Source organism: Saccopteryx bilineata, chromosome 1 (genome assembly GCF_036850765.1).
Source record: "Saccopteryx bilineata isolate mSacBil1 chromosome 1, mSacBil1_pri_phased_curated, whole genome shotgun sequence".
NCBI lineage: Eukaryota > Metazoa > Chordata > Mammalia > Chiroptera > Emballonuridae > Saccopteryx > Saccopteryx bilineata.
In genome coordinates, this window is record NC_089490.1 from 183,617,272 (window position 1) to 183,644,985 (window position 27,714).

A 27,714-nucleotide genomic window follows, 5' to 3' on the forward strand; every position below is an offset into this window, starting at 1 on the left:
TAAAATCAGCATACTAGATATTACTTGCAAGCAGAGTTTGCTTCATCATTTGTTTTTTATAAAAACAGTCAGAAACATCAATTGCATTTATTAGAAGGGAAGCCAGTGTAAATTACTACAAATGCTCAATTAGGCATGCATTTAAACACAGAAAGCTTTATCAGGTCTATATTAGAATTTGTGATAGTTCACTCTGAAATACTTAAGTATTTGTAATGAGATATGTAAGCAATTAATTCATAATTATTATATCATATATTTTATTTTTATATGTATTTATATATATACTTTATATATATATTTATATACTTATTTTTTTATATTTGACTTAGACTCCTTTGGTAAAATTAGTGGCCCTTAAGAGTTGTGATTGGTTAATAGTGATGGATAAACAGAGCCCCTACCTGTGCATGTAGAAGGTTTAAGAGAGTCACCAGCTCAGTCGTCTGAGACAGTGGCTTTCAACATTTTTGCACTTGGAGACAGGTGAAAATAGAATTATTTTGCGAATGGAAAGGCAGAAATCACCCTAAGCATAAATGAATTCAACCAAGATCACTGGGTCTACCATCTTCACACATCATGATGGTTAACTCTTTCGTGGACCAGCATAGAATTTCTGTCAGACCAGTCCGCGGACAGGAGGTTGAAAAACACTGGTGTAAGAAATGGGCTTCCCTGGCTGGGTGGGGCTCAGTTGGTTAGCGCACCATCACCACGTACAGACAGAGGTTGCTGCTTTGGTCTCGGGTCAGGGCACATACAGAAAAGAATGATGTTCCTGTCTCTTCCTCTCTCTGATATCAATAAAATGAACATTAAAAAAAAAAAGAAAAGAGGTCCTGGCCGGTTGGCTCAGCGGTAGAGTGTTGGCCTAGCGTGCGGAGGACCCGGGTTCGATTCCCGGCCAGGGCACACAGGAGAAGCGCCCATTTGCTTCTCCACCCCTCCGCCGCGCTTTCCTCTCTGTCTCTCTCTTCCCCTCCTGCAGCCAAGGCTCCATTGAAGCAAAGATGGCCCGGGCGCTGGGGATGGCTCTGTGGCCTCTGCCTCAGGCGCTAGAGTGGCTCTGGTCGCAACATGGCGACGCCCAGGATGGGCAGAGCATCGCCCCCTGGTGGGCAGAGTGTCGCCCCATGGTGGGCGTGCCGGGTGGATCCCGGTCGGGTGCATGCGGGAGTCTGTCTGACTGTATCTCCCTGTTTCCAGCTTCAGAAAAAAAAAAAAAAAAAAAAAGAAAAGAAAAGAAAAGAAAAGGGCATGTGGAACGGGCTGACATGTGCCTCTCTGTTCCTCTGGGTATCCTTGCCACCTCAGTTGACTACATGGCCTGCTAAAATCAGCAGAGATTCTCAGCATCTTCCTGTAAGTGAGCGTTTCAAGCAAAGGGTTGGCTTATTAGATTTTGAGCAGCAGACGGGCGGTACGGCCATTGCTACCTGTTAAAAGTCTGCCTGCTTTCACCGTGAGCTGTCCGCACTTCCTAGGATGTCACGGTGGTGGAAGAGATGTCTATCTCTTCAGTTCCGACTGTGAAGGCGACCATTGTTGGCCACCGGGGCAGGACCCTTTACTGCAATACGCTCCAACTCTAAATTCTGAGCTCTGTCCAATTATCTCTAGTGTACAAAAAAACGTGCAGGAAGAATTTTTTGGTACTATCTCACCCCTGAATAAGGGGGCATTTAAGATGAACGTGCATGGCTTATATTCAAATAAAGTTTTACATTTGATTCTATGAATGCACTGATTTGCTTAGCCAACTCCAGGCCCACAAAGGTGTGCTGCAGCCTTGTGGAGTCCTCGACCCACCAAATGCCTCTGCTTACTGAGCAGTTACAATGTGCAAATCACTGTCCTGCACTGAGTCTGAGATTCATTAATATGATTTATTTTCTTAGGGCACTGAAGTCTTCAAAACTGCCTTGTCCCTCTTCTTCTTTTTTCTTTTTTTTATTCTGTCAATAAAATCCATTACATTCAAAGATGAAACTACTACTGAACTTTTCTGGGGTAAGAAAAAGAACCTAAGAAGGAGTCAGTCTCTTAGTACCAAAGACCATTAACTCGTTTTAAATACCAAAGAAAAACCAAAGCTCCCGGGAAAAGCAAAAAAACATCTAAGGTCAGCAGCTACTGTGGTTTACATTTCACAGCTCTGCAAAAAGTTTTGAAGGTCAGGAGGTCAAAGAGTTACATTTCTCTCTGCCAATCAGGATGAGATACTACCAGCCCTTTCATCACACTTCACAAATCTGGGAAATCTTTCACCACCAGCAGACCCAGGAGACATCACCAGATAAAATATCAGCACACCAGACAGTTTATAATCTCAAGATGTTGGATAACATTCCAAATGTACTTTCTTTTTTTGTTTCTTCTTTCAACCAACAAGAATGTTCACGTAGACGGCCTCTGGGCGTACATGGCAGCACCGACTTGTGAGACGTTTTACCCTTCAGAGTCCACAGATGTGCCCCTGACTCTGAAGCCTGAAGTCACTCCAGCCTTGAAAGTCTTAAATTGGGACATGGATGATGAATTAAATTTCGGGGGAAATGCTTTCTTCATCCGTCTGGCAGCTGATGACACATTTAGTACTCTTTATTGCCTATCTGTCCCAAAGAATACACTGTGATTTAAGCATAGGAACATATTCCCGCAGGGACAGCTATCGCTCAATGGAAGGGACTCGGGAGCGTGGGCAGAAGAAACCGGAGACCGTGGGCGAGGTCATGGGGAAAGCACAGGGTCAGGAAGATGGGGGTCAGGGGAAGAACACGCCAGTGGGGGTGGGATTCTGGGATTTGAAAGGGAGAGAAAAAGAATGGGCAGGGAGGGGACGGGTCTGGAGATCAAGAGGACCGGAAGGAGAAGAAAGCAGTCAAGTTGATGGGAAGAGAGGCTGTTCTGGTCCTGCAAAAGGACACTGTAGCAGGCGTCCCCAAACTGCGGCCCCCTGAGGCCATTTATCCAGCCCCCACTGAATTTCTGGAAGGGGCACCTCTTTCATTGGTGGTCAATGAGAGGACCACTGTATTTGGCAGCCCTCCAATGGTCTGAGGGACAGTGAACTGGCCCCCTGTGTAAAAAGTTTGGAGACCCCTGCTACAGAAAGTCACTGAGGGGGGCAGGGCAGCCAAAGAGAGAAAGTGTGGGTGGCAGATAAAGAGGGATGATCAGAGAGAAGGGGGGTGGTCGCCGGCCTCCAACATGGTTCCCCTGAGCCCCCCCCCCCCCCCGATTTTCTGGCCCTTGCCTGGTCTTTTCCCACGCTGAACTGGGCTGAGCTGTGCGACCCACTAAGAGATATTCGGGCAAGAATGGCGTCCGACTTCCAGGGCTGGGTCACAGAGAGAAGAGCTCCCACATGGCACTCAGATCTGCTCTGAGGAAGCCCAGCTGCCCTGCTCCGAGGCACTCAGGACAGTTCGGGAGAGGTTCGAGCACTGAAGAAGAGAGGCCTCCTGCCAGAGCCAGCATCAGCCTGACACTCCAGGAGTGAGTCGCCTTGGAAGGGGACCCTCGATGCCCAATCAAGCCTTCAGATGACTGCAGGCTTGGTATACATCTTGACGACCACGTCATCAAAATTCTTAAGCCAGAACCACCCAGGGAAGCTGCTCCTGGATTCCTGACCAGCAACAACCACTTGAGAACACTGTATTGTTGTTTTAAGTTGCTAAACGTAGGGGTAACTTACAGTTGATAGAACTGTCACTAGATTACTAACTTGGAAAGCGGAGAGCGGGCAGGAAAGCAGAGAGGAGAGGCAGGGCTGGGAGGGAAAACCGGAGAGACAAGCGAAGGGGGTAAGAAAACCTAGAGTCTGACTTTCTCGCTCTTTTCTTCTCCTACACACTCCTACCACGCATCCATTTTTTTTTTCCCAAGTGAAACTTCCTTCATGAGAAAACTGAACCTGGAAAACCCCGAGGCTTACAAGAAGAAAGAATAACAAAACCATCCTAAGGCATTCTCTATATTTAACCAATTACTCTCACTGCCAGGACATGGGTCCCAGGAATCCCCTCATTTCGATAGGGGGTGATGTGACTTGCTCACGGTCACACAGCTAAGTGGGCAGTCAATCAAATACTAATCCCAGGCACTCTGGAAAACTTTAATTAATAAAGAGCCAGAAAAAAAAAAAAAAGGAAAGAAAAGGGAAAAACAAACCAGAGTCCTGAGAAGCTACTCACCTCCCCATACAGGCCGAGCACAGCTGGGCGGGAACTGGCCCCCGCGAAGGCTGCAGTAGGGGCCCTGGCACCACCGTGGTGGGGGTGGCGCGTGTCTGTCCTGCAGAAATGCCTCCTCCCTGGGTGACTATCCCCATGAGTGGCACTGCCCTTTAGGAAGCCAGATTTCCTAAATCCATCCAAAAGCAAAGCCCAATTCTAATGCCTGGGGGAACAGGTTCTGAGAAAGAGGCCCAGCGGGGAACTTGCCAGGTGGCCTTAGCATCTCATTTTATGAATTTTCGGTCTAGCCACCTTGTTTCCAACCGTTTCACAGACTGGCCTTGCTTGCTCTCTTGGAGGCTAGAACAGTTACAAGCATCATCTCTGCTTTCAGATCCGGCGAGGCCGCCCTCCGCCTCACAACAGGGCTTCCATCCCAGCCCCGCCGTGTTGCGTTATCTCCGATCCACATACTCATACATGCGCTGGGCCTGGACCATGCCGTTTCCAACCTGTGCCCGTCTCGACAACACTCAGCTCCACCGCTAGCTTCCGGAGAATACCAATAACCCTCCCCTCCCGTGAGTGCTGTCACAGGGTCAGAGTGCTGGGTGCACCGTGTACACAGACCACTGCACTTGAAAGAGCTCCCAGGAGGTACCTAACAGCCTCCCAGACAGAGCTGCCAGCTGTTCTCTCTCTCCGCCTCCCTTCAGCCAGCCTCTCCTCCACGCCAGCAGGCCCCTCACCCTTCCCAAACCTCCCCTCCTTGCCCCTTCCTAACCTCTCAACCCTTTTCATTCCAGCATTTGTGCATACCCAACCCAGCAACTCAGCAAGCAAGTCACCCCCAAACTCTTCCTCCCGAAAGGCTGAGGGCCTAGCTTTCCCACAGGAATCAGACAAGCTTCCTCCTGCAGTGCCCGTGTTGGGGTCACTGAAGCAGACCCACCAGGGAGGGGGTTGGGGGAGGGGACTCAGAGGTTAGAGACACAGACTCTGAACGGGTCAGAGATCCCAACTGGCTGTGGGGATCCAGAGCGGATCACACATCTCTGAACCTCAGTTTCTCCAATCATGAAATGAACACAAAACGGAAAGATCTGAGACCACTTCCAGGGTTCACATTCAATGGTTTTCGGTAACTATATAACAAAACCAAAAAATTATAACTGGGGTATAACTCATCCTCAGTGGTCCTTAAAAGTGTCTCCGGTTTAGGTTTGAAGACCCTTACTTGGTCAGCACCAGATTTCTTACACTCCCATCCCGCAGAAACCATTCACAATTGGAGGGAAGCTTTGTGTTCCCTCCTGACTGGTCCAGCCCCACGAGAGAGCAAGCTCTTTGTATGAGTGCATGTAAACAGGGCCGAGCTGTCTTCCTCTCGAGAGTATCACTGAGAAAACTAGGAGTACTTTCTGTGGAAGAGAGGGCTGCTTTTGCATTTCTCATTTTTTTCAACAAGGCAACAAGAATGTCATTGACATACTGCGGTCAGAGACCCAACATGCCGACACATCACTCCATTTTCATTCTCAGTTCTTCCAATGTTCCCACCAAAACACCAAAATGATTCCCAGAAATTAGCACAAAGGGGACATAAATTGTAACAGGACACCAAATTCTACTTACCTTTCACTTTTTTTGCTTAATCAGTAAGTAAAACCTAGATAGAAAAACAATGAACAAACAAACAAACAAAAACCACCTGCCCAAAGCGGCACCCCGCTGACAGAGGGACACGGACGGACGTCCCCGCCGCACGTGCTGTCCCCGCTTAGCTCTCTTGCTTTTGTCAGTTCTCTGGGAAAAGATCATCCTCAAAGCCGTTAAGCTTCTAACTAGGATAAATAGTGGTAAAAGGTTCCTGCCCATGAAAAACAGTCCTCCATTGTCAGACATCCCCTCTTAATTGATCTTAATAAGCTATTTTAAATGGAGGGGAAGGAAAAAAGCATAGCACTAACACATGGTAATTACCTGTAATTCTCCGTTCGTAATGCCGCTGAATAGAGAGAGAATGCAAATGTGGACAGATGCTGACTGGAGTTTTTACAATGACATCGAAATGAGGGTTATTTTGTACAGTGACTAAACGTGACTGCATTGTAGCTATTTCAAAGGCAGGGTTTTGTCTCAACGGCAATATATACTACATACAGATTGCTGGGAACTGTAACGAGATGAAATTTCTACCAGGCACGACCCCTGGGAATAGACAGGAGCAGAGATGTTTAACATTGTGTCCTAAAAGCTGATCAGCGGGGGCAGGAACTGCTAATACTAGCTGCTAATATTTAATGGAAAATTTGGTGATTCTACATCAGCTTTCAAGTAAGAAGGGAACTAGTCTCCCCAGCCTCCCTGACAGGTCTTTTGGTAAACCTAAAAATTAATGGACACATATACACACACGGTGGCACTTGGCCCACCTCAGTGTTCTTGGAGTATATCCCTGGGAAGGCTACCTGAGTGTTTCTACCGGAGGAAACCACCAATCTTTAACCTCAACAATTGACTGCTATTGTCCCAGGAACATTTTCTCCTGCAAATTTAAATTGAGAACTACTCAAATTAAGCTTGTTGAAATTTTTCAAATTTAGTTTTGCTCATCATTCTCCTCCCTATTGGATAAAATGCCTGGTAAACCAACCGGTAATCATGTTAAGTTACCATTTATGTGACGACATCACATGCAAATCCTAAGGTTTACTGCCAAATCTGTCACCAGAATGAACATACTGTTGTGTGCTACTTGTGCATGTAATTTTATAGTATTTCACACTACTTTAGACTTTCACAGTCAAGTGATGCCAGCTATATTAAGTTCACGACTCAAAATGAGATTGTTAAGAACAATCATTGAGTTCGCCAAGCCTTCATCATTGCGAGGCATTTTGCTAATAACAGGAAAACGACTGCTGATAGTATTTTACCACATTCTACTCAATCCCAACCACAACCTTATAGCCCCATTTTAGAAATGGGAGCAGTGCAGCTCAAAAGAGTTCACTGACTTAGCCAATATGACTAAAACTAAAACAATATGAGGCAGGACACAGGATGCAAAGCCATGTCTTCTAATCGGACCTTTTTCCTTCTTGATTTGTTCCTGCAACCAAGCCCCTGAACAAATGCACACAACTCAAAATAACCAAATAACAAACAGGCCCTGTAGGCTACTTCATACCTTCAACCCTCGGAAACTTCCTGGGCTAGTTGGAGAGGAGCTGGAGGATTTCGTTGATTTAGGAGTGGAGAGCTGGCTGCTGGGGGTTCCATTAACTGACCGGGAGACAACAAAGGAGACAGAGGTCATTAAAACACAAGACAGCCAGACGGCATCCAAACACCACGCACATGCACGAAGCTTCCATCCATTTACAGCTCAGAGCAGACGGCAAATCAGCAAAAAGCAAAAATAATGCATCTTACCGTATTACAGTACAAACAAAGCATTAGACAAACAAGGAGTGGAGCTGGGATTGTGTTTAATGCTAGCTTTCCAATAGTGACATAAACAAAGATATAGAACATCACAAAACTAGAGATGTGAACAAGAACTTGTCCGTATAGCCAGCCTGCCTGCCAGCAAGGGGAGGCAGATGGACAGCTGTTATCTCTGCAATGGTTCAGTACGGAGATTGTCCCAGGGCTGTTATCTCTGTAACGGTTCACTATGAAGATTGTCCCATAACCTCCAGTGTCCCCTTGTTGGCCGCATACCAACTTGAATAACCAAGACATTCTGTGGCTATCCCAAATCAGTCCCACCACAATCCAAACACACTTTTTAAGTACATTCTTAATGGAAAGGGAAAATTAAGGGTCATTTTCCTTGTAATATTTACTTAATTGTTTGAAGGCCATTTAAAAGAAAACTCAACTTCCTTTTTATCTAGATATTCCTAATTCCTTTTCTTCGCAGATTAGTTTTCCTGTTCTTTAGCAAATTTGATGTTTTTTTCTTCACCCTCCTCCAAACTTCCACATACACTTCAGAGGCTGAAGGCTCAATGTGCCGCTCGCTTACAGGGAAAGGTTAATCACAGAGTCTAGGCTACAGAAAGCTGCTCAGACAGTCCAGTCTGACTCAGGTTTATTCCTAACTGTATCCCCTGGCCCCATTTCTGCTGTAATTTCACAGAGCTGGTGGTTAACATGTAGTATTGGTGCAATTTCTTCTCTCTGCTAAGGAGTATTTATAACCCCCTTTTATTATAAATCTTCGATGCTTTTGCCCAAAGTAGAGGAAAACTGCCATTCATCTCTAAAAGCAAAGTCCACCTTCTTTGCTTTTTTTTAATATGAAGGAGCAGACAGCTATTCTTTTAAATGATGCTAAATAAGTATAAAAAGCAAAATGTCGGCCTAAGGGTCCTGGTGAGGTGATTCCAGTCCTTGAGTGGAGGGAGAGGTCCTGGACCTCTAGTTGTAACTGGTGGCAGGAACGCACATAAAATAGAGATGATTACAAACAGTGAAATGGCAAACCTGCTGTGAGTCTAGACCTTCATTCCCATGTCCCACACAGCCACCTGCGCGGGCCACCAGCTCCTCCTCAGCAAGGGCTGGCAGCTTCCGGCAATATTCAGACACTGCGCTGATACCAAAGGGATTAAAGGAGAAAATTAACTCCTGCAAATGGTGACCGCTGTGGTAGACCAATCTCCCTAACAATGCAGCCCTTGCCTAAACCTAGTTTCTTTTAAAAAAAAAAAAAAAAAAAAAACAACTCCCTGGCAGGGATTTAACTGGTGTCAGTAACATGTTCGCATTTCTCCTCAAATCACTCTGAACTGCAGAGATATTAAGTCACATGTAACCCTCTAAATTCCTGGTAGCACTGGGAAGGTTCTAAAACAAAATCTGTAAGGAGTAGTCCTTAATGTCATTTATTTGCACATTTGTCCAGAGTCTTTGTGAGGGTACGAGGGACCTAGGACAGGCCTGCACCGAGCCGTCTCCCTTGACACTCCTGCCACCAACCAGAAGGTGTGCAAGGGCCAGTCAGCATCATGAAGCTCCTGCACCTTCACTACACGCTAGCCTTTCCCTCCTGAAGTAAGGCTTTTATCCACTCCTCCCCTTGAGGACTTGACTGTTTGCTTGTTTGCTCTGAATACTTTTTAAAATATTGGCTGATTAAGAAAGAATCATAAGCAACACACCCAAAGTGAGAATTCTGAAGACTCCCAATTATAGCAACCATTTACCCACTTACATTTTCCAGATTAATGTCTGTGTGCATATTATACACTATTTAGCCATTATAATAAGTTAGGGTTGTGATGAGGAATTTAGTCGACCAGAAGACTTCACTTACGAAAGAATTTCTGTCCCAAGATTGAAAAAAGCACAATATTGTGTGTACAAAGTTACTAGCTCTGTTTGAAATTCCAATGAGGCCCCTGGGGTTTTTTTTAAATCGTAAGAGATACACCACAGCTAAAGCAGTCTATAAAAGCAAGTTACACTTCTGGGTACTGTGGCTTTTAATAACTATCAAACAAAAACTCTCTCCTTGCCAAAAGTAGGAGAGAACATAATATGAATAAATACGTAAAGTAACTTTCTTCAGAATTACAGCGAAATCCCAGTAATTGACCCGGGTCTCAGTTTTCCAGACTGTGGTGTGTGATGGACACACTTTTGAGTTCATCTCTTACAAAGTAGCTGTTGGTCCTCTGAAAGGTGATTTAAACATCTCACAACCCTTCAGTTATATAAGGTCTATCCCACTAACCCAAATCCACATACAAACTCTGTTAAAAATTTGGGATACTGCAATGTGAAGACTTTCTTGAATCAATTGCTAAGCATTCCAAATTCAAATAAAAAAGATGCATGCATGCATTAGACTATGCTATGAAGGAACTGGTCTGCGAGACCAGTGTGGCTCTGAAGCATGTTTTGAGTTCAGTATGTGAATTTCCCTCTTTCAACCTCAGGGAGACAAAATTGAACTCATCAGAATACTCAACTCTTAAACCGCTCTTCTCACCCTTATTTCGTTATTTTCATACTAGATAATAAGCACCTGTAAACCCATGACAAAAACAGAAGCTAAGAACTTGACAAAAATCAACATCTTCCATATGGGAAACTCAGTTTGGTGTGTTTATGCAAATTTCATATGACGTCAGAGTGTGAGATACTTGATAGAAAGCCTGGTATAAGCTTAACGCAGACAGATGTGTTCAATTAAAAACACTCACACTGTCAATGCTTTTGGAAAGAGCAAGTGTTGGGCCTGTGAAGCAGAGGTGGGGAGGGGAGGAACGTGAGAGAGAAGAATACAAGGGCGTCTGTGGCCATGTTCGTATTCCCAACAAACGTGAGGCTCTGCCAGTAATAGGGCATGCTCCAAATCTGACTAGAAAATAACCCCCTGGAGGCGACGCGCCTCCCCGATCACACACAGGGCCTGGCGGAGCGCGGACCACGCCGGGTCTCCAGGCAGTGCGGGAGGCTGGGGCACCCTGGGCACTGGGGACGTCGGGAAGCATCCTGTCCTGCACAGAGGCACACTGGTACACGCCAGAGACAGTCATGGAAACGGAGCAAAGGCAACAGAAAAGTGGCAAAAGACAACAGAAACCCAGCGGCGTGGCAAAGCCGTGACAAGCAGGGCTCACCTGGGGATCTGGAGGCAGCGTAGGCACTGGAGGAGTGGCCACCCCTCCTGACTGTGCACACGCAGCATCCACAGGAGGGGAGGAGACAGTAAGGGGAGCGGTTATTCAGCCGGTCTAAACGTGTACACGGACAGCAGTGTGAAACAACCCGGCCTCCAGCAGGTGGGGCGGTGCCGGAGGGGGTGCAGGGAGCAGCAGGACGGCCCCCACACTCAGTCTGGGAGAGCCGCTGTGATGCTTGCGGCAGTTTGAACTGATTCTATTTTCATACACTCTGGAATTCCCCCAGGTAAAATCATGGGGTCCCCCCCACACACACACAATCCTTTCCTGGATGGGAAATAATATTAACACAGTTCTTCATAACTATACGATAAACAAAGCTGGTAGGATCGATTTATCTGGGTGGTTATAGATGTTTTTATCCTTTTAAAATGCCAAACTGGTCAAAATTATGACAAATTTATAGGCTTAGGACCTGAGAGAAACTGAATTACAGTGAAGTCTGACTGTTAGGTACTTCTTCCCAAGAATAACTGTTGCTATTATTAAATTGCCTGATGAAGAAAAAGCCCATGGAAACCGATTAAGTAAACACACTATTATGTTAGGTGTGCGCATGTGTAAGTTTTAAACCAATAAGAGAAAAAATATATATCTACAACCAGATAGCACAAAATTTTAACTGCAGTACATGGTGGTCAAAATGTGAACCACATGTAAATATCAGTAGAAGAACTGAGATAATAAGATTGTTCTAAAAAAAATGTGTCAGGGCCCTGGCCAGTTGGCTCAGCGGTAGAGCGTCGGCCTGGCGTATGGGGGACCCGGGTTCGATTCCCGGCCAGGGCACATAGGAGAAGCGCCCATTTGCTTCTCCACCCTCCCACTCCTTCCTCTCTGTCTTCCTCTTCCCCTCCTGCAGCCAAGGCTCCATGGAAGCAAAGATGGCCCGGGCGCTGGGGATGGCTCCTTGGCCTCTGCCCCAGGCGCTAGAGTGGCTCTGGTCACGGCAGAGCGACGCCCCAGAGGGGCAGAGCATCGCCCCCTGGTGGGCAGAGCATCGCCCCTGGTGGGCGTGCCGGGTGGATCCCGGTCAGGCGCATGCGGGAGTCTGTCTGACTGTCTCTCCCCGTTTCCAGCTTCAGGGAAAAAAAAAAAAAAAAAAGTGTCAGAACAAAACAAGATGACATATAGCTAAGGAACAGAGGTCGACTTTTGGTTTTAAAAATCATGTTTCATCTACATGCTGTTCAGGAACCTGGCTGTACACAAGCAATGGAAAGACTACCAATTCATAATAATGAAAGAAAACACAAGGAGAATGATATGTTCCCTCCTGTGACCATCATGCCTGTCCCATTAACTACCTGAGGCTGGTGATTTGCTGCGTCGAGAGAGCCCAGGGCTCTTGGATCCTGAATACTTAGCTGAGGAGCGAGAGTAAGATGACTTCAAGACACGGCATTCTAGAAAAGAAGGAAAAGTGCATTACACAGATCTGATTTTAACAGTAGCCACAGGAAGATCACACGGGAAAGCAGCTGACCAACTAGGCTAGACCGTTCATTACCTGGTCGTTTTTCCAGTACCATCCCAAAAGGACACGTGACGCTGCACAGGAGACACGCCACGTTGCTCCGGATGGATACAGGAATCCCAGTGTCCTCACTTTGACAAACCCACACATCTCCTAATCTAAATATGTGTGACATTTTTTAGACAGTAGCACTGATAAGCAAAGGCTTCACTTTGATTATTGCTCCCAAATCTTTATCATACATTGAAAGGGTATGTAGGACTCCAATTTATGAATCCCTTACTGTCTTACTTTCCATCTTTCCAAAGCATGGAGCATGAAAAATGAGGAAACTAACTTTAAACAATAACTTCGGTCTTCCCATCAATAGCTAAAGCTAATTGCAGCTAAAGCATGCATTTCTAATTAGAATAATGGAGAATATGGCTCTTAAAGTCATTGCAGAATTTGGATTATTCATGGATTTGACTTTGTCAACTAGGGCAGTGGTCCCCAACCTTTTTTGGGCCACGGACTGGTTTAATGTCAGAAAATATTTTCACAGACCGGCTTTTAGGGTGGGACAGATAAATGTATCACGTGACCAAGACAAGCGTCAAGAGTGAGTCTTAGACGGATGTAACAGAGGGAATCTAGTCATTTTTTAAAAATAAGACATCATTCAAACTTAAATATAAATAAAATGGAAATAATGTAAGTTATTTATTCTTTTTCTGCAGACTGGTACCAAATGGCCATGGACCGGTGCGGACTGGTACCAGTCCGCGGCCCAGTACCAGTCCGCGGCCCAGTACCAGTCCGCGGCCCAGTACCAGTCCGCAGCCCGGGGGTTGGGGACCACTGAACTAGGGGACCTTCGTTAGGCTCTACGCCTCAGTTTTTCCCCTATGAAAGTGGAATGAGACTACAATCTATTGCAAAGGTTTGTTCTAAGGATTAAATTAGATAGCATACCATCTGTAATTTATGTTAAAATACTTTATGTAGGAAGATTAAAATGTGGGTTGGTTTTAATGTATACCCCAGGGACAATAAACTAACATGTGAAGTACACTAATCAAGAAAACAAACGCACACCAGGGGAGGGCAGTGAGCATTTGAAAGACTCTAATCAAAACCTTACACAAAAGGGGGCTGTAACAACTTCAGCTTACTTCATTAGCATTATGAACATTACCAAGTATTACACTGTTGAAAGGAGTGGTGTGTGGACCGGTTAGAAACATCCTAAAGACAAGGTCACTCAGCCCTGGCCGGTTGGCTCAGTGGTGGAGCGTCGGCCTGGCGTGCAGGAGTCCTGGGTTCAATTCCCGGCCAGGGCACACAGGAGAAGCGCCCATCTGCTTCTCCACCCCTCCCCCTCTCCTTCCTTTCTGTCTCTCTCTTCCCCTCCCGCAGCCGAGGCTCCATTGGATCTAAGTTTGCCCGGGCGCTGAAGATGGCTCTGTGGCCTCTGCCTCAGGCGCTAGAGTGGCTCTGGTTGCAACAGAGCGACGCCTGAGATGGGCCGAGCATCGCCCCCTGGTGGGCATGCCGGGTGGATCCTGGTCAGGCACATGCAGGAGTCTGTCTGAGTGCCTCCCCATTTCCAGCTTCAGAAAAATACCAAAAAAAAAAAAAAAAAAGACAAGGTCACTCTATCAAACCTCAGAACCACAACATAGGCTTAGGAACATCAGCCAGTCCTGCTTCCAGCTCTTAGAATTGTGTTGCTCAACTAACATTAGGTTAAGTGGTTTGAATGGCTTTTTAACACAAGATGTCAGAAATCTAAAAGGACAGAGAATTGGGATTTCATCAGGATTATAACACAAGTTAAATAACTGATTAAAAAAAAAAAAAAAGTTAGGCCCTGGCCGGTTGGCTCAGCGGTAGAGCGTTGGCCTGGTGTGCGGGGGACCCGGGTTCAATTCCCGGACAGGGCACATAGGAGACGCGCCCATTTGCTTCTCCACCCCCCCTCCAAAAAAAAAAAAAAAAAAGTTGCCTCCTAATAAGTGTCCCTGAGGCAGAGTTAGGTCTGAGACCCGCTTCCATTATAAAATGTCATGATCTGATGCTGGTGGTATAATAACATTAATGACAACAGTATTAGCACATACTACGTAACCGGGTACCATTCTAACTACTTCATGTATATTTTACTTCATTTAATCCTCACAAAATCTTATGAAAAGGCCACTATTATTATCTCCAGTTGGCAGAAAGATAAGAAATGAGCAATTGAGAGGGAAACAATTAGTAGCTTTTCACCTATCTCTAATGCATCTATCCACAGCCAACCACGACACAAAAAAAACTGACCAATGATCCAACTAGCTCAGGCAACTTTACAACATACATGTAAACTGAGGACAATGCCTGGTACGTACACAGTAAGTGCTCAATAAATCTTTCGTTGTTGTTGTTTTTGTTACTCTCCAAACTAACTGTATAACCTAGAGATCTTGAATTTCAGTGTCTCAACTTTCAAAGTGACCGAGATTCACACTAAAGAAATACTATAAAATGAAATTATGCTAAAGTCAAGAAAGATGTAAAATACAGATGGTCTGTAGATGCCTGTTTCAGTCAACCTCAATCATGTGCGAGAGGCGTGGAGATCATTAACATAGATAGTACAAAAGGACATCACTTCCAATTCTGTAAGGACTGTCCAGCAACATTACCAGTTTACAGGTCCAGCCCAATAGACTACAAGACAGTACAAAAACACTCAAAGAAATCTGGCAGCAGTGAAAAACAGAACAGAAAAACAGAAAGAGTAGACCAATGAAGGCCAACTATAAGGTAGATAAGCTATCCCGTGGCAACTTAATGTAACAGGAAAGAAATACACAGGGATGTTTAGTACCACAGAATGGACCATCTTGACTTTTTAAAAGTCATTGGATCATGATATTTATTTGGTAATATGTTTCGCTAATTCTGGACTATCTACTGAAAGGGGTCTTACCTTTAGTCTAATTTAAAAAAAAATAACTTTCCTCACTCATGAAATTGAAGAGTGAGATTATATTTCTAACATCCCTCTCTTCTGTGTAATGGTATGTATGACTTTACCTTATTAAAGATGAAATTGTCTTTATCAGTGAAAACAATTACTATTACTGTGATAGGTTTAATATAATTCAAGACAACAGAGTAAAGCAATATTCCCAGAAACAATAACATTTGAAATTACAGAGGTTATTGCTAAATAGTTGAAAACTCCATATATTGGCTGAAATCAAGAGAAAAAGATTATCCTATTTCACTGATGAAAACTGCCTTATATTTTTCTGCATATATAAATAATGCATGTTACTGCTTTTTTAAAGTTGCAAGCAAAACAAAAAGGTAAAAAGAGACCTGAGATAATCACTACTAAAATTTACATATCCTTTTGTATATCTCTTTATAGACATAGAAAATGTATAAGTAACAGTTTCAAGATCAACACTATCCTTACAATTAAGGTGGCACAGCCAGCCTCCATTCTGAAAGAGGATGGGAAATTCATTTCTGAGACCAAACAATACAGTGAAAAGAGTATCAAATTACTAGAAGGTGAAAACTACTTAACTACTGAATTAGGTTTTCTTTTTTTTTAACCAGGTAACTATAGTCCTTTCATTTCATTCCCTATTCCCATTAATTCAAAAGGAATACGGCCAATGCCATCTTTCTTCAAAGATGCCTAGAACACCACTTCACATGCACCAAGTGACTACATCCTAAGCTTCCATTCCAGGGCTACAGAGCTGGTCAACGAATTGCCTTACCGCTGTGATCCAGGACAAAGTCATCCTGGGCATAACGGAATTTTTCAGGTCCACACGCAATGAAAACATCGTCATCACCAAAAAAGTCTTGCAGGCAAGTCACCTAAAAACACACACACACAAAAAGTCAGCAAAATTAAATACACTGTCAAGCCTCACTGACGACAATCAGTTGGAATGAAAAGCTGTCCACTGTATTACATTGCCTGAGAATCGCACTATTTGCAAAGCACTTTCACGGAGTGTCTCCGGGCCTCAGCACAACCGAATGAGGCTCTGAGAGCCGGCGTCCACATTCCCATTCTGCGGGAAACGTCAAGGATGGACACACATGGGAAGGCGACGTTTTCCGGGTTTCTGATGAATGCAATGCGTGGCAAGGCTGGGGCTGACGGTGCCCTGTGCTCCCAGTTCAGTGGTCTTTACCATCTACCCTTCCTCACTCTCCTCTCATGCAGTCACCGTGGCCATGACTTCTCTGTACCTCTGGAGCAGTTGGCCTTTGGTTCTTTCAAGGATTAATTATATGAAAACTGCTTGGAATGGGTGCCAGGCATATAAGTACAATATTTCCTTTTTTTTGTGGGGTCATTATTAAGTGAAGTGAGGGTGTCCGGAACACAGCACTGCAGCACCCGGACAGTAAAACGGTTCCTAACCGCCCATCTTCTCTGCTCCCCTAGTCATTACTGTTCTCACAGGCGTGGAAACAAAGATCACAATGTCACTGTCAGTCTCTCACAGGCTCCAGCGTGACCCCACACCACCGAGGGGCTTCCTTCATGGACAAGATAATGCTATATACACATCAGTATCAACATTGTTAGATAATGTAAACAGAACTGTAAGCATATCAATCTAATTTCATGCTAAAATAATATTTAATACTACGCCTCCATGTAATGCAATTATTATTTGCTCACACTTAAATCTGACAAGTATATGTGACTACATATTTCATTTTTCTCTAGCAGTGCCCCAAACCAGTTGATACTTTTTAAAGTGAAGCATCTAATAAACTGCCCAGAGTCTAATGTAAATGAAGGTAGCTCTCTCTCACCAATGGGAGCCACATTAATTTACTACTGTGCATGCATTTCAACTTTAATTAAGTACCAACTATATGCCAGGCATAAAGAGATGATAAGAAGCACAGAGTCTACAATGAAGATGGACAAAAAAATGAACAATTATAGTTCAAAATGTGACACTAAGAGAATGCTGTAATAGAGCACCTGCTATAGGAAAAAATACAAAAAAGAACTTACTTGATGAAAACAGTATCCCATAGAATAAAATATTCAATAGCTACAGAATATTTCATATATTTAGACTATTAAATAATTCTATCTTAAAAAAACATATTTCTTATTCATCAACTCTGGTGGTCTGTTGACTCCTTTTATCATAAAATTTAACACCGAGATTTATCTTGAGTTATGGGCTGTATCACTAAATCTGACTCAGAAATAAAAACATATCAGTACCATGAGTAATGTCTCTAAGTCATTCTTAACAAGGATAAGGAAAAGGGTATCAGTTTGGAAGACCTACTATTTGCTTCTAATTCCTTCTTCAATGCAAGAAGCTCTTTAGGGATAATGGATACTATGTGGCTTATGAAAGGAAGCTTTAAACAAATGAGGGGAAAAGAATATTTCTGCTAAGGTACAAAATTAAAGCTATCAGCAGGGTCTACTGGGGAAACATCCAACTGCGGAATAATGTATCTTTGGGGGTGTATCTAATCTTTCTAAATGAACGTGGGCCATTTTAAAAGGGTAATTTTTCTGTCCTTCAGTAGACAGATTAATTAGGTCAGGAGGAAGAGGTGGCGGCCATAATTTCAGCCCTGGTTCTTAATAGATTGCCACAACCACTTTTCTTTTTCTTTCCCTTTTTGGTCTCTGTGAATGACTACAGAAACAGATACAAAGGCTTGAGGTCTGATACAAATACTATGTACATACAAGGAACACAATAAACCCTTTCCTCAAAAGAAAAAATAGTGGAAAACACAGAGTGTCGTCTTCCCTGGAACTACATTCTGAACCAGAGGAAGTCCCCATGTCCTGACCCTTTGGAACTCGTTGGACATCTTGTTTCTTTCCCTTTCCAGAGTTACAAAGGAGTTGATGGTAAGCAGGTTGGATTTCTTCAAGAGCCCTTCTTCCTACAAACTTCTGAAGTCTATCTTAGTTACTTATAAAAGCTTACACATTTATATTTTAGGAGACTTCTTTGGAAGGGTGAAATGCTCTTTTAAGAAAGGTGAAAAAAGGAACACTATTTTAAGTGGGTAAATAGCTATGCCCATTTGAGATTTCTTTCTGTTTGAGCTCAGCATTATATCTCCTCCAAGAAATCTTTAACAAAATCTTTGTGCCCTCCGAATCCAGGTGTTCCCTCAAAACTCTGTAATTTGTCCAACACAGACATTATCATTGGGGTAATTATCTGGTTTTACGTCTAGATGTTTAGTCTGAGCTATATACAAACAGGATCACGTCGAGCTCGTCACTATAATTCTAGAAGAACACATGGCACAAAGTACACAGGGTTTGTTCAATGAATTTCTGTTGAATTAAAAAATACTTTGAACTCCACTTCCTGTAGGTAACCCTGTCTAGATGCTACATCTACACTCTTTCTATGAATTCCTATAACCATTATCATGCAAAGTAGCCCTTGTTCCAAGATTTTCGATGTTGGTTTTCTATGCCAAGATAATCTATAAATTCCTTGAAGATACCAGTTAAATCCTATAACTCCTTAAAGAATTTATTCAGTTGCCTGACCAGGCAGTGGCGCAGTGGATGGAGCGTCAAACTGGGATGCAGAGGACCTAGGTTCAAGACCCTGAGGTCGCCAGCTTGAGCAGGGGCTCATCTGGTTTGAGAGAGGCTCACCAGTTGGACCCAAGGTCGTTGGTTCAAGCAAGGGGTTACTCAGTCTGCTGTAGCCCCACAGTCAAGGCACATATGAGAAAGTAATCAATGAACTACTAAGGTGTCACAATGAAAAACTAATGATTGATGCTTCTCATCTCTTTCTGTTCTTGTCTGTCCCTATCTATCCCTCTCTCTGATTATCCCTCTCTCTCACTCTCACTCTCTCTGGGGAAGGGAAGAGAAGAGAAGGGAAGGGGAGGGGTGGGGAGGGGAGGGGGGAGGGGAGGGGAGGGAAGGGAAGAAGGAAGGAAATTTATTCAGCAAATACTTGATCAAAATTTGGCTCTAGATACCATGAAATAACTTTCTAAAAATTCATCTTAGATCATGTAAATAAGCTCTTTGAGAAATTAAATATCTTTCATTACAGACATTTATCATAGCAATATTTTTGCAGATCTATCTGCTCAGGCAAGGGAAACAAAGGAAAAAATAAACAATTAGGCCTACATCAAACTAAAAAGCTTTTGTACAAAGAAACCATTAACAAATTGAAAAGGGAGAACATATTTGCCAATAACACATCTGAAAATATATAAAGAACTCACACAACTCTACATCAAAAGGACAAACAACCCAATTTAAAAATGGGCTAATGCTGCGGTTCTCAACCTGTGGGTTGCGACCCCGGCGGGGGTCGAACGACCAAAACACTCGTTCGACCCCCGCCGGGGTCGCAACCCACAGGTTGAGAACCGCTGGGCTAAGGCCTGACCAGGCGGTGGCGCAGTGGATAGAGCATTGGACTGGGATGCAGAGGACCCAGGTTCAAGACTCCGAGGTTGCCAGATTGAGCGCAGGCTCATCTGGTTCGAGCAAAAAGCCCACCAGCTTGGACCCAAGGTTGCTGGCTCCAGCAAGGGGTTACTCGGTCTACTGAAGGCCCGCAGTCAAGGCACAAATGAGAAAGCAATCAATCAACAACTAAGGTGTTGCAACGCGCAATGAAAAACTAATGATTGATGCTTCTCATCTCTCTCCATTCCTGTCTGTCTGTCCCTGTCTATCCCTCTCTCTCTCTCTAAAAAAAAAAAAAAAAAAAGGGGGCTAAGGACCTAAATAGACACTTCTCCAAAGAGGACAGATAATAAATAGACATATGAAAAAATGCTCAACGTTTCACTAATCATCAAAAATGCAAATTAAAAGCACAATGAGATATCACCCTATGCCTGTCAGAATGGCTATATCCAAAAAATCAGCAAACTATATGTTGGCAGGGATGTGGAGATGTAGAGAAAAGGGAACCCTAGTGCGACAGCATGGACTGAGCTAGAGATTATTATGCTAAGTGAGATAAACCAGGCAGAGAAAGACAAATGCCATATGATCTCACTGATCTGTGGAATCTAATGAACCAAATAAACCGATGAATAAAATAGAAACAGAGGCGTGGACACTTGGCACAGACTGGCAAGTTGTCAAAGGGGACGGGGGTTAGTGGACTAAATGAAAGAAAGTAAAGGTATTAAGAAGAAACCACAGGAACACAGGCAACAGTGTGGTAACAGCCAGAGGGAGAGGGTGGCGGCTGGGTGGAGGTGGGCAAGGGCGGGACGGGGTGGGGGGCTGTGGCGCTGCTGGGCGCCAGACGCAGTGCGCAGGGGAGGTCTCTTCAGTCGTGCACTTGAAACCTGTATGATTTTGTGAACCAATGACACCCCAATAAAGTCAATAAACAGTTTCTTTCACCATTATTTCAGAGTGATTTGAGAAAAATGACTTGTGAAATCTACTACTAGAACCATTTAGGGGAGGGGAGTCAAAGCAATTTGCTATTCAATCTTCCATTTGGTGCTGCTCAGAGACTTGAGGTTGTATCAAACAACAGGCTCCTGAGATACTTCCCTAACATGTTTTGCTGAAAATTTCCAAGACCTGATAAAAATGCAAAAGGAACGTCATTGGGTTTCAGTGAGACACTAATGTATACAGGCATCAACTTATCTAAATGTAGTCAGGGTCAAAATCTTAGCACCCTTGAAATTTCTATCTCGCAGAACAGGGGCCACATTTTATAGGAAAAAAAAATGTTATGATGGATATTTAGGAGTATAAAATACACCTTGGAATTTTGTGTGGATTTTCTTTCATTTTAACTGTGTGTATCTTGTGTGCACAGGAAGGAGGGAGAGGGAGAGGGGAGAAAGGGAGGAAGAAGGGGGAGAGGAAGGGGGAGAGGAGGGAGGGGGAGGGGAGGAAGGGGGGGAGAAAAGTGGAAAGGAAGGGGAGGAGGAAGAGGAGAGAAAGAGGGGAGGTAAGGGGAAAGGGGGAAGGAGGGGAGAAGGGGGTTGGAAGGGAGAGAGGAAGGGGGGAGAGGAAGGAGGAGAGGGGGAGGGAGGAGGAGGGAGGGGGAGGGAGAGGGAGGGAGTGGGAGGGAGGGAAGGGGAGGGAGAGGGTGGGGAGGGAGAGAGGTTAATTCCAAAAATACAGAAGTCCACACCTCCTGTTGAAATTAAATACTTTTATTACTCAGCTTTAAAGAGTTGTCTCTACTGAAGAGTAGTTAAACAAAAAAAAAATTTTTTTTTTCTGGCTCACTTCTAAAGAAGAGTCGAAGAAGCTCAGAAAGGAAGTACAGTAAAAGGCTTATATTTGAAACTTAAATTATTATAGAGGCTTTTAATGGAACTGCATTGATATCCTTACTGTATTTCCTGAGCAATGGTCACAATTCAAGGCATACATTGTCTAAAGCAGGGGTCTGAAACTCAACTCAGCATGTGGGCCGCAGAGCAAGATCATAGCCATTCGGCGGGCCGCACTAGGTCTACAAAAGGCAACTGTTACGCAACACTTTTCTCACTGCAGTTGAAAACAAAAAAAAAAAATCAGTACAACAAGCACAATTGTACATGCAGTTTACTCAGTGTCACAAAACGACCAGAAACTGTAGTTCACATCACAACTGCTGTTAACTAAGCTAATATCTAGCTAGGATGCTAGAGAAATGAAAAATACAAGTAGGCCCCTAGGCTTACTTAATTTTATCCAAAATATTTTGAACTTCGTGGATTAGTCTGCGGGCCGCACAAAATTGTTCGGCGGGCCGCATGTGGCCCGCGGGCCACTAGTTTGAGACCCCTGGTCTAAAGAGAAACTCCTTAATTTTGAACTCCCCCCAGGGGTTTTTCTACCATATGTAATTTTTCTGTCATATGAAGAAATAGAAATGCAGTGCTTTAAGATGTAAAGAAAATTCAAACAATAATTTTGACATACAATAAAGGCAAAGTCATTATCCATCTATTGCTGGTAGGGACAGCTTAAAAAAACAGACGGCCCTTGTAGATTCCTGAAAGCTATAAACTCAGTGGACTGACTTCATCCTAACTAACATTACCCCAGACACCCACAACCTTCACTTTTTTTTTTTTTCTTTTTTCTTCATTTTTCTGAAGCTGGAAACAGGGAGAGACAGTCAGACAGACTCCCGCATGCGCCTGACCGGGATCCACCCGGCACGCCCACCAGGGGCGATGCTCTGCCCACCAGGGGGCGATGCTCTGCCCATCCTGGGTGTCGCCATGTTGCGACCAGAGCCACTCTAGCGCCTGAGGCAGAGGCCACAGAGCCATCCCCAGCGCCCGGGCCATCTTTGCTCCAATGGTCCAATGGAGCCTTGGCTGCAGGAGGGGACGAGAGAGACAGAGAGGAAAGCGCAGGGGAGGGGTGGAGAAGCAAATGGGCGCTTCTCCTGTGTGCCCTGGCCGGGAATCAAACCCGGGTCCTCCGCACGCTAGGCCGACGCTCCACCGCTGAGCCAACCGGCCAGGGCCACTTTTTTTTAAAATCAGTTCTATCTCTAGAATATAAGATCTGCTTAAACAGGGGAACTGTATCTGAAATAAAGAGAAGCGTGTAAGTCATTTTTTTTTCCAAACTGCTAGAAACAGCAACCAGAAAAACTGAAACCCACAGATCAGTAAAAGCAGGACCCGAGATTCTCTCCCCATTTATTTGCGCTCTGCCCAGAATATAATTAGCATAAATACCTCACTCTGTTCCCAGTAAATGTTGGCTGGCCTACACTAAGGGAAGGATCCCGTTGCACAGCAAAAAGCAAGCTACTTAGAATAGCAATGTTTTTCAGCTTCTTGTAAAACCATTCAGCCAGGCACTCAGCAATCATCTGGTTGCCATGGAAACAGCGCTGAAGCTAAAAGATGACAGTACTTACAGTAAAAGTCTTCTTAATTGCATCTATAGACGACTCCCTACATGCAGTTTGCTTCCATGAAAAATCACTGAATCTCACCATCTTTCCCCCACTGTAGCCTCCTTGTAATGACTACTCATTAATCATGATTTAATTGTGGAATCTTAAGAGCAAAGAATTGGTTTCAGGTAATATACCTCTATCAATAGGAGGTAAAGATTTTGAAAAATGCATCAATATTCAGCTACCAAATGTATTCTGGGAGCAGAGACAATGATCATGCTTCCCATAAAGAAGGTAATTTCTAAGCTGACCTCTCACCACCCCCACTGATGACCCTGGTCTCACTTCCCACAGGAAAAAAGTTCCACACCTACTCTAGAGCTCTCCCCCAAGGGCAGGCTGAAGTAAAATTTTAGAAGAATTCAGGCGAGGAAGGCAGAGGAGGCCTATGAAGCCAACCACCGTGTGAGATTTCCGCTGTTTTTGTTTGTTTTAATTGCCTTTATTAGGGTGAGAATCTCGAGCTAAATGTTTACAAACAGATATGACCAGAACCTGAGTTAGTGCTCTGTAGAACTCAGTTATCTTTAGATAACAAACAAAAAAAAAGAAAACCATACGTGCTACAGGAGAGGTGACTGAGAACCAACATAAAAGGCGACAATTTTCTAACCCAGTGTGTGTGTGTGTGTCCAACAGGAAGGGAAAGGGAACCAGCATGGAATACCTAACTATACATGGTACAAAAGGAGTCTCATTTACATGGGACTTGCACTTAGCCCTCAAAACCACCTTGTGAAGTTGGCATTATGATTCCCATTTCACAGAAAAAAAAACAAAGGCTCAAGGAGGTTAAGTAACTTGCTCCAGGTCACAATCAGTGAGGGAGGAGCCGAGATCTAAATTCAGCCTGTCTGACTTGGAACACAGCCTTTGTACTTGACCACACACTGCCTACCTTAAGAAGAAAAAAGCATGATTTACAATCTACGAAAACCAACAGAAGACAGCTTATTGAGATAAGTCAGGGAAGTTTTCATACTTGCCTAAAACCCAAATAACTAGACCATTTTTCTGTCTACTTTTATGAAGTAAATGAATGACAAGTATGTAAGCTTATATCTAGAAAAAAAAATTTTTTTTTAAGGATCAACTTCTAAGTAATGTCAAAAGGTCAATACAAGTTCGGGCCAACCTCCTATACTTTCGAGAATACTGAGTATGTTCTGAAATTGATATCTTCAAACAAATTGGCTAGCTCTTTCTAAAAACAAATTAAAAGCACAAGTTAGAATCATATGGTTTTAGAACAGGACTCCATTGGCTGCCAAACTAGAAATTTTAAGAGAAATATGTATTGATATTATAACCTTTAAAATTTTATCCTGAAGACAAAACCACCAACATTTTCCAGAGATATACAGTGTGTCCGTAAAGTCATGGTGCACTTTTGACCGGTCACAGGAAAGCAACAAAAGACGATAGAAATGTGAAATCTGCACCAAGTAAAAGGAAAACCCTCCCGGTTTCTGTAGGATGATGTGGCAGCATGTGTACATGTGCAGATGATGATGTAACACCGTGTGTACAGTGGAGCAGCCCACGACCATGTCAGTCCAGATGTGGACGGTACAGAGCAAAGTCCAGTGTGTTTTGTGGCTCGCTAAATTCGAATCTGTCACCAAAGTGCAACATGAATATCGGTGCATTTATAACAAAGCGCCACCACATAGGAATAACATTACTCGGTGGGATAAGCAGTTGAAGGAAACTGGCAGTTTGGTGGAGAAACCCATTCTGGTAGGCCATCAGTCAGTGACGAGTCTGTAGAGGCTATACGGGATAGCTACCTAAGGAGCCCTAAAAATCTGTGCGTGAGCCCACATCGAACTGCACTGAATAGGTATGAAACTGGGAGAGTTTTCCTTTTATTTGGTGCAGATTTCAAATTTCTATCATCTTTTTTTAAATTTTTTTTATTCATTTTAGAGAGGAGAGAGAGGGGGAGAGAGAGAGGAGAGACAGAGAAAGAAGGTGGGGAGGAGCTGGAAGCATCAACTCCCATATGTGCCTTGACCAGGCAAGCCCAGGGTTTTGAACTGGCGACCTCAGCATTTCCAGGTCGACGCTTTATCCACTGCGCCACCACAGGTCAGGCTCTATCATCTTTTGTTGATTTCCTGTGACCAGTCAAAAGTACACCATGACTTTACGGACACACCGTAGTCTCTGCATACAAGAATATATCATCAGATTAGTCTAGCCTTTGAGCATTCAGTTTAGTACATGGTGAGCGCCTCCAGGTAGCTAAGCCCCTTCCTGGGTACAGACCAAAAGAACCATTATCAAGGTGGTATGAAAAAAACCTTCGCAGGCTGACTCTACGCTGGTGGTGGGAATCACCAGCCATCGGCACCAACAGCACAGCCCGTTTCTTAGTAGGACTATTTAGGTTTATAGGAAAATCATCCCTAAGTTAAAAAAAAAAAAATCATGTCCTCTTTATACATTTCTTTCATCTTAATCAAATTAGTTTCTTCCTCCCTTGCCAGTGGGTGCTGAACTTGAACCCCTCATATTAAAAAGATCGCCCCAACAACCCCCCAGCAGTCCCTCAGCCCACTTCTAATTTTATGCACTTATCATTTGGTGGGCTTAGGGAGAGGTATGTCTAGTTTGGAAAAGCAAGTGTAAAGCAAAAGTAAACTGGGTGAGGGTTAGCGACTAGGATTGGAAAGAAAGAACATAAACGCTGGTGCCCAAATGTCCCTGTCTGATGACCAAGTCCCCTGGGCAGACTTCCTAGTTTCAAGCTGTGGTGCAGCCAGATGAATAGGCTAGTTTTGAGTTCAAAATAAACAGCCGAGGGGTATTCACTGCTGCAAAAAACAAACAAACAAAAAACCCAACCCAAAACCCCATAAAATTTCGATTTATCTAGCTGCAGCTATTTTCACAACAAGAAATCAAAATTTTCATTTACATCAAAACCTTCATTTTCAAACCAACATAAATCGCACATGAGAAGCAATGAGACAAATTTTTCCCGGTGTGGCCTTCTTTGCGGATAAAGGTCTCACCGCTACAGCCAAAGAAACCCTCTGAATAAGTTACATGCCTGTGGCTAGTCAGAAACGGAAAGCATGCCAACCATTCAAATTATGCAGGACATTTTAAAAAATGAAATTGATAGTGGTTGAGGCAAAGACCAAAATTAGATTTTTCTGTTGAAAAGGCACCTGTTCCTGAAATACAGCCAGAACATGTTACCCCTAACATATACATCACTGGTTCGCAAGTTGTTGGAACGAGTACTTAGTTTAGGAGAATTTAGAGCAAGAGAACTCAGCAGTCAGATTCTATGGATTTATGAAGACCTGCTCTAAAATATGGAAACACCATAGAAGGACCATGTCTACTGACTGTGCACCTCCACTCTCACTTACGTAGAACATCAGAATGAAGGTAGAAAAATCTTTTCTTTGGTATCATTTTAAGGAAATGTATATATATTATACATGTATGTATATCACTTTATATTAAGTAATTTAGTACCAAAGAGTACAGCAAATAATGTCCAGCTCCCAGAATCAACAAATAATATTTTGTCATGTTAGCCTCAGATCCCTTTAATATATGGAAATAATAATACCTTAGGAGTTAAAATCTCTTTTGTTCCCGGTCCCCAGGCCAATTCTTCCTCCTTCCCTCCTTCCTTCCTTCCTCCCTTTTCCACAAACCCAGAAAAATACCATTAAGTATTTTCTTGTATCCTTCCAAGTCATGTGTTTAGACCTTGTGGGACAGAGGTAAATATCCAGGAATATCGTTGAGTATGCTGTAAAAACTTTATATAAATTATATCATACTAAATATATCCTGAAATTGTTTTTTTCCATTCAGTATTGATTTTGAAACCTAACAAGGTCTTAGTTTTGGGGGGATTTTTTTGTTTGTTTGTTTTACTAATTCCCCCCTTTTTAGTTCAGTGATCTATTCCTAAAGTTTGTTTCTAAAAAATACTATCATATTACCATTTACCATGATTACTTTTGATAAGTTGCAAAGATAAATTCTACATACCTTCAAGACTTCCGAAGTCTTTCACATAAATGTGATTTCCTCAGAACGTCTGCTCTACTTCTTACATGATAACCATTATAGTGACTAAGTTCTCAGATGGAAGAAAAATGTGGGAAGCAATTCATTCTTTACTCACAGACTTCATCTCCCATTATGAGAAAGGAGAGTTTAACAAATGCTTGACATTTAGGCCTAGAGATACAGGCCTATTACTCCAAAGAACTGGGTTAGTGACCTAAAAAAAGCATAAACTCTGGAAGAAAGAAACTGTAAATTACTGAAACTTAAAATTATTCATGGTAGAGCTAAATCTAAGCTTTCAGGGGGGGAAAAACCCCAAAAAACCCTGCAAGATGACTTCAAGTCATTAATCTACAAAAATAGTCCAT

At 43.5% G+C, this 27,714-nt stretch overlaps 1 protein-coding gene across 9 annotated transcripts in view; it reads right to left on the minus strand.

Annotated features, from left to right (window-relative positions):
- Window positions 1-27,714, minus strand: part of DCLK2 (doublecortin like kinase 2) — a 144,975-nt gene that overhangs the window by 38,827 nt on the left and 78,434 nt on the right. For 6 of the 9 annotated variants that reach the window (XR_010731978.1, XR_010731981.1, XM_066281055.1 and 3 more), the window contains exons 3-6: window positions 16,130-16,232; window positions 12,196-12,294; window positions 10,826-10,876; window positions 7,378-7,472 (exon numbers count right to left, since the gene is read on the minus strand). Coding sequence is in view for 7 of the 9 variants with exons in the window: in XM_066281055.1 (XP_066137152.1) it covers window positions 7,378-7,472; window positions 10,826-10,876; window positions 12,196-12,294; window positions 16,130-16,232 (348 nt within the window). In the remaining 2 variants the exon portion in view is untranslated. The remainder of the gene's footprint in view (window positions 1-7,377; window positions 7,473-10,825; window positions 10,877-12,195; window positions 12,295-16,129; window positions 16,233-27,714) is intronic. The other 3 variants (XM_066281068.1, XM_066281061.1, XM_066281102.1) reach the window with 1 other exon arrangement.